This window comes from Erigeron canadensis, chromosome 7 (assembly GCF_010389155.1).
Source record: "Erigeron canadensis isolate Cc75 chromosome 7, C_canadensis_v1, whole genome shotgun sequence".
Taxonomy (NCBI): Eukaryota; Viridiplantae; Streptophyta; class Magnoliopsida; order Asterales; family Asteraceae; genus Erigeron; species Erigeron canadensis.
The window spans coordinates 38,213,507-38,227,077 of NC_057767.1; the positions used below are offsets into that span (position 1 = coordinate 38,213,507).

Below are 13,571 nucleotides of genomic sequence, written 5' to 3' on the forward strand. Positions count from 1 at the left end.
CCTCAATTGGAATTTGATCTAGACCTACTGCTTTGTTTCTTCCAATCTTCTTCAGGGAGAACCTTACTTCGTCTTGGCTGATCCTTGTAACATCGTCGTCGTAGCGTGAGTCTGAGTGTGTACTGTGGTTGATTCCTCCTTCACTTCGCCCCGACCCCCTCCCATTAAACACATTGTGAAGTACTTTTCCCATCTTTTCCTAATGTCTCTATCCTTCACAATGCTCCGTCCGCTTTCATCTTTGATATAAATGACGTCTCCTAAATTCCTATGTATACTCTCCCTTGCTTTAGTAATTATGAAGATATCGTTTTTTGGAGTCTAGTTTCTTATACAGTTCTTCATACGCTCTTTCTGGGATTCGTAGTACCTCTGTCTTGCCAATGACCAGTCTTCTTTTGTTCTGTTCCGTTTGCTCTTGATAAGCTCTTTAAAGCAACTATGTTTTGTCGCGACCTTGGTCTGGAACTCTTTGCTGATCCACCAAGATTCCCTACCTACTTTACGCTGCCTTCCTATCCCTCTAGTTACCCTTAGTACCTCCTTTGCTGTCTCCCTTATACCCTCTGCCAAGTGTGTCCATAACTGATTAGCTTTCATATGCGATTTTTCTTAAATCTCCCTTGTGAACCTTGTGCTAGTCGTCGACCTAAACGTCTCTGGTGCTTCCCCCATTAGGTTTTTCTTGAGGATTCTTGGCTTTACAACCTTCTCTAACTTGATTGCTTGTCTACTCACGAGCAGATCTATGACCAACAGTCTAAGTTGGGAGAAGCAATCTTCTTTATGGAGGACCTTGCAATCTTTGCATGCTCTAAAGTCTCCTTTTTGCACCAGGAAGTAATCAATCTAAGTGTTATGTTGGCCATTCTGGAAGGTAATCAGCTGAGTATCCCTCTTTCGAATGAAAGAGTTTGTGATAACTAGGTCGTGTGCAGTAGCAAACTTCAATATCGTGCATCTATCTTCATATCTCTCTCCAAACCCTAATCCCCCGTGTACACCTGAGTAGTCGTCTGCCTCTACTCTTATATGCCCATTTAAGTCTCCTCCTAAAACTAATCATTGGTCATCATGGCAGCTCCTAACAAGCTCATCCAGTGAGCCCCAAGAACTCTTCTTCTCAACCACTCCCAGGCTCGGTGGAGGGGCATACACGCTGGTACCTACTCCATTTCTCGTTGAAGGCGCTCGAGAATACCATACCTTATCCATTTACGTCTTTAGTGCTTTCCCCCATTCACCTAGTTTCTTGAAAGAATGCAATGTCTATCTTACACCTATTCAAGCCATCTCCTAGCCCTAAAAATTTACCAGTAAAGTTACCCGCATTCCAGCTCCTGAATTTTAGCTTAAAGTATCTATTTACCCTAGCCTTAACCAAATTGAAGGACATGATCTCACGAAACCATAGGTAAGAGACAACGTAAATAATTATAATTATTATAACAATAATCAATAAAAGAATAAATACTATAAATTTATATGAATATGAATGTATATATATAACAACAATTCCTGCAAAATAACGATCAATAAAAGAAGCAAATAATTGAACAAAAAGATTAGGAGAATGATACTCCAATAATTAAACTAAAGTAACACTGAAAACACTAACACGGATACTTATATTCACGACGACGACGACGACAACAACAACAACAACAACAACAACAACAACAATAATAAAACAAAACTAACCAGATTAAAAAGTTTAACTTAGCAATTTATTAGAACAAAAAAAATGAAAGTAAAATTTTAGTTTCAAAAAGAAGTAATAATAAAGATGTATATCTGTGTATCTTTTGTATATAACAAAGCAGTAGTACTAAATTTTCAAGAGGAAGATCTAATTTAAAATTATAAGAAAAGGAAATTGATGGAAGGTGGAAAATTTAGATATTTAGAAAGAAAACTTAGAACAACTATCTAGTTTAAGTGAGGATCGAAAATCCAGGTCCGAAAATCAAATTTGAACTTAAAAAAAAAACAATCTGATGATGATGCTGATAAAAACTAAAGAAAAAAAAACAGATTAAAAGGTAAAATTAAAAATAAAAATAATAAAAAGATAAGTTTTGGAAAGTGAAAGCATAATTAAAAGCAAATAGAAGTAGTAAATCGAGGAGGCTTGAAGCGGGGATCAGTGGTTGCCTGGAAATTTTCCAGGCGATGGTGGAGCTTTGAGAGTGGTATTTGTTCTAGGTTCTTAGGCAAAGCCGCAAAGGTGAGAGGATTTGTAAAGATGAAGGTGGTTGCTTGATTCCCAACGGTGAGCACACACACACACACACACACAGAGAGAGAGAGAGAGACTTTATGTATATGTATATACTATATAGACTAAAATAAACTATACAAAAAGTCCGTCTCTAGAAATTACATCAATATTATTCATCTTTTAATTGTTTTTTAAATTTTATATACTATAAGGAAACTTAAGTAAAATTAAGATGTAACTTACTAAACATTGAAATTGAACAAGCCAAATAGTTAGAGAAATTCCATTGATATAAGTAGGAAAATACACCTACTTTCTTTGTTATCGTTTTAAAATATAAGTGTCAAAGAATCATTTGTTTTCGCATTTACAAGATCATGATGTATATTTCTTTTGGACGATATGAAAGAAAAAAAAAATCTTTAATGAAAGTCTAAATCAAAGTTACATCAACTCTTTTCGCTTCAAATCCGGTTATCAAACATTGACACAATCAACATTGAGTATAAACAAATCATAAAAACGTATAATTTCATAAACCCACTCTCAAATTTTCAAGATTCAATTCAAAAACCTGTTTTGAGCTAAAACACACATTTTACACCAATATCGACCACCAAATGTCTAGATCTATAACATGGAAGTATTTTACAATGTAAGAGGAATGTTTTGAGCTAAGAAAAATTTACCAATTTGACACACAACTCCAAATCCGGTTTTGGGGCTTTAAAAGGTGGATCAACACTTTGAAACAAAAGGATTCTTGGGAAAATGATGATTATTACTGTTATTGTTACAAGATCTAGTAAATTTAACACCAATAACTCAAAATTTGTAAGAACTTATTAAGGATTTAATATGAGATCTCGAGTTAGATGAGAGGAGGGGAATGGAGTAAATGAGAGAGAGATAAGGGAGAAAAGAAAAGAGAAAAGAAAGGAGGGGAGTGGAGTAAATGAGAGAGAGATAAGGGAAAAAAGAAAAGAAGAATTTGGGTGTGTGGTGGGGAGAAGGTGGTCGGCCTAGGGGAGCCCAAAGTGGACACTCGCTCCGGATTCGACCAATAGCTATTCGCGATCCAAGTAAACGCTAAGACGAAGCCGTAAACACATGCAAATTTAAATTACGGTAAGGCTATAACAAAACATTCGGGAATTGTCATAACATCATCAAAGCAATTACATTTAAAATACAAGTCAACGTAGTCAAAAGTCACAAATGTTACATGTTCCCAGGTCATTGTCGATTGCTTATGCTTCCTTTTCCCCGCCATTTTATTAAATTGAGTGTAACATGACTGTCAAGAGTGTTTTATGACTTTATCTTGTTTTTCCATGTTTGGACTGATTTTTCATCTTCTATTTGATATATATTAATCTAATATAGTTTTTATAATCCAAATTAGAATTAAAGTAAACTATATTCGCTTATTTGGTAGCTGATTGAAAGTTGAGGATTATTTTTCTAAAGAAGAAACTTGATGGAAGTTACACAAAGACGGCTAATGACCATTTCAATTGCTATTATATTTGAATCAATTTGCCTAAAGTGAAGTTCTATTATCTTTATTTTTATCTTTTTAGGTTAATTTAGAATTACTAGTTGACTTTTAGTACATGTCTACAATAAAATGAGCAATTTAGGATGTTGTTTTAGGTTAATGTTTTTTAACTCATAATCCTCACTGAAAACTCAAGGGTTGTTTTAGGATGTTGATGTTGTGTGAAGTTAGCAACGGTCCAAGAGTCCAAGCCAATTAGTAGCAAAATATCCCTTAAAACTAAATATCAAATGCTACTCTCCAGGTTGTTTGGAAAAACATGAACCTAAACCACTTTATTGGGTCACATTCTATATGCATATGGCAATAAATAAAAATAGAATTAGCAAAAAAAGAAAAGATAAATTTACGTTTAAAGACCAAATATGTTTTCATAATCGAAGTTTTTTTTTTTGAAACGGATGGAATAAGTCAAACCAATATGCATACACATACTTGGGAAATCACAACATATTTGAGGACTATATCAGTGGCATGCAAGCAAACTCTAGGTTTACCTTTCTGCGTTGGAGCTCATTAGTCGGAGCCCCTTCATTGTGTTCCAGCCACCTAGTCATGTCAGCAATTGCTTTCTCCATTTTCTTCATGTTCTTGCGGTGCTCGTTACTGATAACCTTGTATTCTTTGATCTTATTCTTCATGGTGTATAAGCAATCCTCTAATGCATTGTATGCTTTTACTCTCTTTGTGTATTCCTGGTCCTTACGTTTGTACTTCTCTGCATCTTTTACCATCTTTTCAATCTCTTCCTTGGTGAGCCTTCCCTTTTCGTTGGTAATAGTGAGTTGGCATGTCTTACCGGTTGACAGTATCTGCGACAGTATCTGCGACGTGACTCTTAAGTTTGCAGCCATAACGGTTGCACCATATGCAACAGCCTCATCAGGGTTCACACTCTTGCATATCTCCTTCCCATAAAAAAGTTCCCGCAACATTTGTTGAACTTTAGGAATTCTAGTTGACCCACCAACAAGAATGATCTCATCCACCTATGATTTTTCCATCTTTGCATCGGTTAAACATTTGTCCAGAATATTAATGCAGTTATCGAACAGGCTCATGTTTAGGTCTTCAAATTTAGCTCGAGTAATTTTCAAGGAAAAATCAATCCCCTCATGCAAGCCATCCAATTCAATTGATGTTTGAGTAGCAGATGAGAGAAACCTTTTTCCTTTCTCGCAAGCAGATCTCAACCTACTCGTTGTTTTTTTGTTAGCTGTCAAGTCCTTTTTCCATTTCCTTTTAAATTCCCGAACACAGTGATCCACCATTCGGTTATCAAAATCCTCGCCTCCCAAATGAGTGTCACCATTAACAGCCTTAACCTCAACAATACCCCCTTCTTCAATGGTGGATAAAGAAACATCAAAAGTACCACCACCTAAATCAAAGATCAGAACATTTATCTTGCCAGTAATAGCAGACTTATTGTCGAGACCATATCCAATTGCAGCTGCTGTAGGCTCGCTAATTATGCGTATGATGTTTAAACCCGCAATAGTACCTGCATCCTTTGTTGCTTGACGCTGTGAATCGTTGAAATAAGCCGGGACCGTTATTACAACATTTGTCACAGCTTTTCCAAGATATGCCTCAGCAGTTTCTTTCATCTTTCCTAGAATTATAGATGAAATTTCTTTAGCCAAAAATTCTTTCTCTTGACCTTTGTAGGTGACAACAATCTTTGGTTTGAAAATTACACATGTGATCGACTTGCATACATGTGATCATAGCAATATTCGGGCACATGTGATCAAGAATCCAAATCTCCACATAATTGTATAACGGATGATAATCCATGCTCCACACAATTATAAATTTCAAAAACTACACATAAGTTATTTAGAAAACAATCAAAAACCAATTTTCATATAAAGAACAATTATTAGTTGGGCTTGATTTGAAAAGTTCTCAAAGGTTCTCGCAAAAAAATTTCTCAAAATAATTTTCTCATATATATATATATATATATATATATATATATATATTGTACATCTCAAAAGCATTTTCATTTTTAATTTAAAGACCTAATCCTAATATTAGTGGGTGCATAGCCGTCTTAAATTGTAAGGCTATTAAAGGAACTCTTTTATGCCATGCAAGACCCAAATGGGTTATCTTAACTAGGGGTGTAAGTTAGCCGAACTATTCATGGTCACTTGAAACTCAATAAAAACAAGCTTAATTAAGCGTATATCATAAATAACTAGATTATGATCAACATACATACATATTGCACAAAGAATTAAGCCTTTATAGTGACTACATTAGATTAGTGTCCTCACTTAGAACTTCAAGGCGCTGTAATAAATTATCTAAATAATTTTCTTATCTTCAGGCCAAACTTTCCAAACGAGTGATGTTAAAAATATCTTTTCGAAAATGGTGTAGACTGCAGCCAGGTTGCTGAAACTCAGAGTCTTGACTTTAACCCACTTCAAAACTGTGTTTGCGAAACCCGTTTATTGACTTTCCACTTAAACTCTCATTTGCTATACAAAAAAAAAATGAAAAAATAAAAGGGAAAAGCAGACATAAAGAAAGAACAATTCCAGTTTCACACTACCACCGCATACTTACTCCATAGTTTTCCACTGAACGACACACAATGAGTATGATGTTACAAAAACAGATTCGGTTTTAACATAACTCAGTAAGTCCATATCATGTTTTCTTTTCTAATAAATGTACTCAATTTAGTTCAATGTTTCCATTTCAATGTACGTTTACATTCCAAACTCTAAAAAATGAAAGAAAGAGAAAGAGAGAAAAAAATAGATAAATAAAAAAACTGGCCTGACCAAATCCGGTTTTTGAACCCTAACATAACCAAGGGTCAAGAATAAAGCCAAGGCAAGAGTGGAGGTATCGATGGGCAAGTTTACTATATCCGGGTTTAAGTAGAATGTTAACAACCAGGTTTTGAGAATTCAGATTTGACAACTCAACTACACCATTTTTGAAAAGGTTTTTTCAACCTCACCATTTAAAAAAAAGGGAAATGATTAATCCTCCTAATTCATAAACCTAATAATCATCCTAATTCATAGGTTGGTGACATGTAGATATTCAATGGGTAAGATTAGGAAAAAGATTAAGTGGAATCCAGTTGTCATAAACCTCATAATTAAATGTCAATATTTCATATAGTAATAATAAAATCCTTATTCTAATAGATATGCATGATTCGCTTTAATAGACCAAATAAGAAAAATCAGCGGGTAGTAGTTAGGCTGAGTACCAAAATGGTGGTAGCAGGATTCATGGCGACTTGATTTTTGGCGCCTTCGCCAATGAGACGTTGAGAATCAAGAAAGGCAACACATGATGGTGTGGTTCGGTTGCCTTGATCATTTGGTATGATTTCTATTCGATCGTTCCTCCAAACAGCAACACATGAGTATGTCGTTCCGAGGTCAATGTCGATCGCCGATGCTTTGTTTAACTTTCTCTTCATTTCAAGAAATTTTTTTACTCTATCTTGTTTACTTGTAGATTTCTCGTAATGGTAACCGACCACAAAGAAGTATACTCCATTTGTGTACTTTTATTTTGATTTCTTTCATATTGTTTTGGGTCGGGCTTAGGGCATGTTGGGTAAAAAAAAAGAAGAAAAAATATTTGTAAAGGTTATGTCATATATATATATTTTTTCTTTATAATTTTCAATCTTTTGATCAAAAACTTTGTCCTTGTCCATTGATTAAAAAAAAAAACTTAAAAATTGCTTTTAATTAGAGGAGATGATCTATACCCCACTTAATTTTAACCGTATATCACCAAATTTCCTTTATGGTGTTGTATTGTACAATACTATGAAACATGTTTGGTGGTGTATAACTTAAAGTAGGTAGTATATACTCATCACCACCCTTTTCTAATAGCTTGAAGATGGTGGATTAATTAGGTGACAAAATAAAAAACTTTTTAAATTTTTTTGCCATTTTAGATGCTTTTCTTTTTTACATGATCCAACATATAATAAAGGTGTTTAAATATATTTATTAGTTAATTCCATGATTCGATTGCATTTTTCCTAAAGAATTTTAGTGAACATTTTAAAATTATCCAGTTTGTTGCGAGTTACATCTTTGAAGACGTATATAAACCATGAAAATGAACAAAGTCACAAACCACAATGGATGTAAATGACATCAAAAATGGAGTTTACAATAAAACTGAGTAAGACATTTTTTAGTAAAATTATGAGGATATATATATGTAAAAACAAACCAAAATGATGAATCCTACCATTTCAATTTCTTATTCCTTATGGATCTCCAATTCTAGAGAAATTAATCACAGGGAAATTCTTGTCATGTTCATGCTAAGATTTGAACTCAAAAAATGTAAGTTATAAGTCCTATAAATAAAATAAAATGAAAATGTTTTAGCTGATTACCTTTTATGAAAAATAATAAATTTTACTTAAAAAATAGTTTAAAAAATCCTCCTAACTACATATTAGGTCTATCATAAATATCATTTATGAATTAGTCAACAATTATTAGGTCAACTTTTATTACTATATGTTAAGATTAAAATAAGTTTATGATGTATATTGAAAATATATTCAACATCAAACAATATATAAAAAGTAACCGAAAGACTTAGAGATTAGTCCACTCACAATAAATATCACGATACTTCCATTCACAAACTTTTTTCATATAAAATAAGTCAAACCAAGACATTATATACACACATTTGAATAATCTCAAAGTTTAGCCACCATAATTTAATTAAGAACGCTAGATTAGGGGCTTGCAAACAAACTCCAGAAATACCTTCTTGGCTTTAAGCTCGACAACAGGTGCACCTTGGTTCTCTTCGAGCCACTTAGTTGTGTCCGCAATGGCCTTCTCAATTTTCTTCAAGCTCGAAATGGGCACCTTCTTCTTGCCATCTTGTTCCTTGAACTTTATCTTCATGTTGTATAAGCAATCCTCTAATGCATTGTATGCATCCACTTTCTTCTTGAATTCTTGGTCCTCAAGTTTGTACTTGTCCGCGTCTTTGACCATCTTTTCAATCGCTTCCTTGGAAAGTCTTCCATTCGCTTTGCTAATCGTGAGTTTCTCCGTCTTACCTGTTGATATTATCTTCGACGTGACAGTTAGGATGCCGTTTTCATCGATTTCAAAGCTGTCTCTAAATCTTATACCGCCTTTAGGAGCCAGTGGGATTCCAGAAAATCTAAACTCTCCCAACAAATGGTTTTGTGAAGCTCTAGTTCTTTCACCTTGATACACCTTGATCATTGTTGAAGCTTGGTTATCAATAGTTGTTACATATTCTTTTTCTTGCTTTGTTGGTATCCGAGTGTTTCGTGGTATCACAACACTGAACTCATCTCCTTTGAGATCGACGCCAAGTGACAAAGGAGTGACATCAAGTAACATCACATCTTGGAAACTCTTATCGCCGTCATCACTTAACTTTGAAGCCATAACAGCTGCACCGTATGCAACCGCCTCATCAGGGTTCACACTCTTGGAAAGCTCCTTCCAATCAAAAAATTCGCGCAACATATTTTGAACCTTAGGTATCCTAGTCGACCCACCCACAAGAATAATCTCATCTACCCACGACTTTTCCATCTTTGCGTCACTCAAACATGTCTCCAGAGTCTTGATGCATTCATCAAACAAACTCATGTTGAGCTCTTCAAATTTAGCTCGAGTGAATCTCATAGAAAAGTCAATTCCCTCGTGCAAGCAATCCAACTCGATTGAGGTCTGAGTTGTGCTTGAGAGAATCCTTTTCGCTTTCTCACACGCAGATCTCAACCTCCCTAACGCTCTTTGGTTCCCAGACAAGTCCTTTTTCCATTTCCTATTGAATTCATAAACACAATGATTCACCATCCGGCTATCAAAATCTTCACCTCCCAAATGAGTGTCACCAGAAACCGCCTTCACCTCAAAAATACCCCCTTCTTCAATAGTCGATAAAGATACATCAAAAGTACCTCCACCTAAATCAAAGATGAGCACATTTATCTTGCCATTTATATCGGACTTATTGTCTAGACCATACGCGATTGCAGCTGCTGTGGGCTCATTGATCATGCGGATAACGTTTAAACCTGCAATAAGACCTGCATCCTTTGTAGCTTGACGTTGCGAGTCATTAAAGTAAGCCGGGACAGTGATCACGGCGTTCTTTACAACTTTTCCAAGGTACGCCTCGGCAATTTCTTTCATCTTTCCAAGAATCATTGATGAAATTTCTTCTGCCAAAAACTCTTTCTCCTCACCTTTGTAGGTGACAACAATTTTTGGTGTGTCATCCGGTCCTTCTATGACCTTAAAAGGCCACAACTTCATGTCAGCCTGTACCTTTACATCGCTAAATTTCCTTCCAATTAGTCTCTTTGCATCTGAAAATTCATACTGAATTATATTACTCTCCTGTCTCCTATTTTAAATGTCCTAGCTTGATTATTCAAGTCTTTTTTTTTAATCTTTGGCCATAAATATCTTTATTTGTGTTATATATTAGTCGATGGAATTTATATCAACGAAAAGTATATCTAAAACTCAATCCATTTAGATATCTCTACGATATTATAAAACATTTGTTCATTCATTTTTTTTCCCTCTCATCAAATATCAACCACTCATTTTTTCTCTCTCCTCCATAAATTTTTATAATTCATTCAGAATCTTTTATCTCAAAAACCGTAAATCGATAAATTATAAAAATTATATGGGTGTTCTCAAAATTTCATGTTATTTCATTAAAAATGTTATTCGATATACTTTCAACGAATTTTTTAATCCGAGGGTCGACCCCGTACAGCTAAGGCATTTGACTATCACACTCTATGACATATCACAACCTATATCCTATCAACCTACCATCTTACCGCCGCAACGTGCGAGTACTTACTCTCGTTTTATATTAAATGTTATAAAGTACAAACAAATATATTTACGATCAAAGTTGAAGATGTCTCATCAATCTAATTAAATTTTACTCAAATAAATTGACTAGTATAATTAGATTTTTTGAATATTTCACCATACTTATCTTTTGGCACATGTTCCTACTAATGAATATCATATATATTTCCATATGAATAATCATAAAAATTACGAAAATAACTAGGAAAAAAAAACAAACTAGGAAAGATAGTATATATACTGACCAAATATTGTGCTAGCAGGCCTCATGGCCACTTGGTTCTTAGCACCATCACCGATGAGACGTTCTGCATCAACGAAAGCAACACAAGATGGGGTGGTCCGGTTGCCTTGATCATTTGGTATGATTTCTATTCGGTTACGGTTCCATACTGCGACACACGAGTATGTTGTTCCGAGGTCTATACCGATCGCCGGTGCTTCCTTCATTTTGCCTTCCATTATATTTGATCAAAATGCTTAAAGTAAAACTATTTGTTTTAAGTTGTTTTGTTTTCTAGATATTTAAATAATGAAGTTGTAAAATATATGTATATACCCGGAAGTCAGATCGAACAAAAAGTAAACTCTAAAAGTCGTCTACTGTATTGTTGGTGCTTTTATTATTCGTGAAAAACTCTTCGAAAATATATATGTAATTGATTGGTAACTTCCTGAAATTAAGCATATGATGATTTAGTCAAATTATTTTTTTTTTAACTGCATTTTATTCTGCTGTACCCTCGAAAAACCCATATTAATCTACCTCCATAAGTATGAAAAGTGAGACTCGAATTCAGGTGGATCCTTTTAAGATCAAAGACCTTACCAATGAGCCAACCCCATTGACGATTTAGTCAAATTATTTATTAAGAAATATTATAATTATTTATTTTAAGAAAATAAGATTCTTTTAGATTTTAAAATATAGTATATAACAGGTTAAATGCTCTTTTGTCAATGCTACTTTAAGTTTAATCTGTCTATTTTGTTTGTTGAATGCTACTCCGTATTTATTTTGGTTTTTTTATTTATATATTATTACTATGTTAAGTTATCTAAAAGAGAAAATCACATGATTAGCCAAATTTCATTGCGATTGTATCAATTTAGGCAAAAAAAATTAGATTTTCACAAAATAACCAACAAAGTCGCAATAAACTGACAAAATCGCAATGAGATCTACAAAATCGCAATGAGAACTTAAAAATGCAATCAGATTTTGTAGAATCGCTACTGGATTTTAAGAATCACAATGCAATTCTGAGAATCTCTGTGCGATTCTGATAATCTCGTAGAGATTCTGCAGAAGAATCTCATAGAGATTATGCAGGATCTCAAAGAGATTCTGCAGGATCTCATAAAGATTATGCAGAAGAATCGCATTGCGATTCTCAGAATCTCGTTGCGATTCTCAGAATCTCGTTGCGATTCTCATAATCTCGTTGCGATTCTTTATAATCTTATTGCGATTTTGTAGAATCTTATTGCGATTTTGATGTTCTCATTACGATTTTGAAGATCTCATTGCGATTTTGTCAAATTATTGCGATTTTGTTGGCTATTTTGTGAAAATCCAAAAAAACTTGGCTAAATTGATATAATCGCAATGAAATTTGACTAATCACGTGATTTTCTCTATCTTGAATAAGAAAGAATAAGAAAAAAAAATAATTTATGGATGCCTATGTATAAGACTATAAGGGGTGTTTGGTAAGTGTATTATGTATATGGAAATGAAAGAACATAACAAAGTTTGGTTTGTAAATTTGATTGTTAAGAATGGGAATCAAACCTCACATCTTTACTCTACCTAAAAGTCTAACTATAAAAGCAGTAATGTCCATCAAGGTAGCCAGGTAAGTGGGCTTAGAAAATTTCCATTTTCAAATTTTTTTTTATAATAAAATTAAAAAAAAAATTATCTTATAAATATATGTTTTGAAAAAATTGACGTGAGAAGGTTACATTTTTTTTTTTGAAAAATAATTCATTTAGTGTTTATTTAAAATTTCTTTTGACAAAGAATTATTGTTAGACTTTTTATTCCAAATTTCTTTCTTATTCAAATTTTGAAATGCCTTTTTATTATCCGTTAATGTCATAGATACCCTTATTTTATAAATTATTGTGTTAATTCATTCACTATTTCATATCAAGTTATGACATATTAATAATAAACTCATATTTGTTGGTTATAAAATATGGAGTAATTAAAATTCCCGGTTTGAATCCAAATTGATAAACTAATCTCTCTAAAATCCATAGTGAAGTTTTGAAATTTCTCTGTATTTTCATGAAGTTTTGACAAAAATTCCAAACAAAGTGATCATCGATTAGTGATCACATATATCTTACAAAATTCTAAATCAATAGTACGCCTGTAAGTTGTAACCTTATTCGGTCAATAAGAAAATATATAATATCATAAATAAGAACTAGATTATCTAGTAGGGGTGTTCAAACGGTTGGGTTTCGGTTTAATAAGGTTAGTCGGTTTGGTTTAATCGGGTTTTAAATAAAAATTTAACCAACCAATACCCAATCCAAAAATGTAAACACCCGATCCAAACCATCCAAAAAACATTTGGTTTAAATGGATTGGGGCCCAATAAATCCGAAAATGTAAAATGATTCAAAAATTAAACTAAACATATATAACGACTTATCATGGATAGTAAATTAGAACTAAATTTGTAACATATCTTAAGTAAATTAACTACATAAATATAGTGATGGTGTTGTCTTCATGATATCATACTACAATTATTTTAGAATACTTGCATTTTGACTATGCGATATATATAACCAAGTTTATCAATATTAACTTATCGGGTTTCGGTTTGGGCCCCAAATTTTTTTTTTTACCCAAAACCAATCC

The 13,571-nt window shown here is 33.5% G+C and overlaps 1 protein-coding gene and 1 pseudogene across 1 annotated transcript; both read right to left on the reverse strand.

The window, feature by feature from the left end:
* Positions 1 to 4,243: 4,243 nt before the first annotated feature.
* Positions 4,244 to 7,239, reverse strand: LOC122609493 (annotated as a pseudogene).
* Positions 7,240 to 8,399: 1,160 nt separating this feature from the next.
* LOC122608570 (heat shock cognate 70 kDa protein-like) lies at positions 8,400 to 11,195 on the reverse strand. The gene is made up of 2 exons (XM_043781664.1): positions 10,936 to 11,195; positions 8,400 to 10,164 (listed from the first exon to the last, which is right to left on the reverse strand). The coding sequence occupies exons 1-2, from the start codon at positions 11,150 to 11,152 to the stop codon at positions 8,534 to 8,536; spliced, it is 1,848 nt and encodes a 615-aa protein (XP_043637599.1). The 5' UTR covers positions 11,153 to 11,195; the 3' UTR covers positions 8,400 to 8,533.
* Between the last annotated feature and the right edge of the window lie 2,376 nt (positions 11,196 to 13,571).

Coding starts and splice junctions, on each gene's coding strand:
- LOC122608570 (XM_043781664.1), bottom strand. CDS start 11,152: ATGGAAGGCAAAATGAAGGAAGCACCGGCGATCGGTATAGACCTCGGA. Junction 10,165..10,935: donor GCCTGCTAGCACAATATTTG/GTCAGTATATAT, acceptor ATGAATTTTCAG/ATGCAAAGAGACTAATTGGA.